General features: G+C 37.4%; 1 protein-coding gene across 1 annotated transcript in view; it reads left to right on the top strand.

The window, feature by feature from the left end:
• LOC119594004 (60S ribosomal protein L18a-like) overlaps window positions 1-613 on the top strand; it is a gene marked incomplete at its 5' end in the record, with an annotated part of 4,465 nt that extends 3,852 nt beyond the window's left edge. The window contains 2 exon segments of the mRNA XM_037943032.1: window positions 80-256; window positions 430-613. Coding sequence (XP_037798960.1) covers window positions 80-256; window positions 430-591 — 339 coding nt within the window.
• Window positions 614-979: the final 366 nt, after the last annotated feature.

The following is a 979-nucleotide window of genomic DNA, read 5'->3' as shown; positions in this document are numbered from 1 at the left end:
AAACCATTTTGAAAATTGGTATGTCATTTAGTAATTATAAACTATCTTTATATAAAATATTACTGCATTTAATTCTCAGGTCACTGAACGCAAGCCCAATGTTATCAAGAACTTTGGCATCTGGCTTCGTTATGACTCCCGTTCTGGAACCCACAACATGTACAGGGAATACCGGGATCTGACAGTATCTGGCGCTGTTACCCAGTGCTACCGTGACATGGGTTCCCGTCATCGTGCCCGTGCCCACTCTGTGCAGGTTTGTACAAGTGCATTTTTAAGACTATCTTTATTGTATCTGTGCAAATACTTTCATTCTAGATTCTATATTGAATGAATTTATTCTAATGCTCGGATGAAATCCACGCTGTGCACTTTTTTTTTATTATGGGAACTAGATTTGAGACTTCAAGAGACTGTTTATTCCCTTAGATTATGCGTGTGGAAAGGGTGGCAAGCAGCAAGTGCCGCAGACCAGCCATCGTCCAGTACCACAACTCTAAGATCAAGTTCCCCTTCCTTCCCCACTCCAAGAGGAAGAACATGAAGATGGACCGCATTACACCCAAGATCCCCATGATTCCAACTTATTAAATATAATAAATGGTCGGGTGAATTAGGTTGTTTTACTAAAACCAAAATAGGCAGGGGTTGTGCACTTCTGACATGAAAAAAGCCTGATTGTAGAATGTGAAAAAATATATAGGAATATTTAATTTAATAAATACAGGGATACATCTAAAGTGAGGAATGGCTTGATGGTAGCTAACATTGTCTACATTATATCAAAATGAGTTAACAGAACTTTCTTCTTCAAATCGAACCAAGCTTCAGTATGCTAATTGAAAGATTGCAAGAGAAATTATAGTATTTAAAGATTAGAAAAACACATTTTGGGAATGCTAATTTTAAAAATTAGTTTGTTTTCTTTCCTATGTAGAATTTAGTGTTATACTAGAGGGCTTCACCCCTAAACCCCACC

Source organism: Penaeus monodon, chromosome 33 (assembly GCF_015228065.2).
Source record: "Penaeus monodon isolate SGIC_2016 chromosome 33, NSTDA_Pmon_1, whole genome shotgun sequence".
Taxonomy (NCBI): Eukaryota; Metazoa; Arthropoda; class Malacostraca; order Decapoda; family Penaeidae; genus Penaeus; species Penaeus monodon.
Note: the sequence above shows the minus strand (reverse complement) of the source record. Positions and strands in the feature narration are given on the sequence as shown.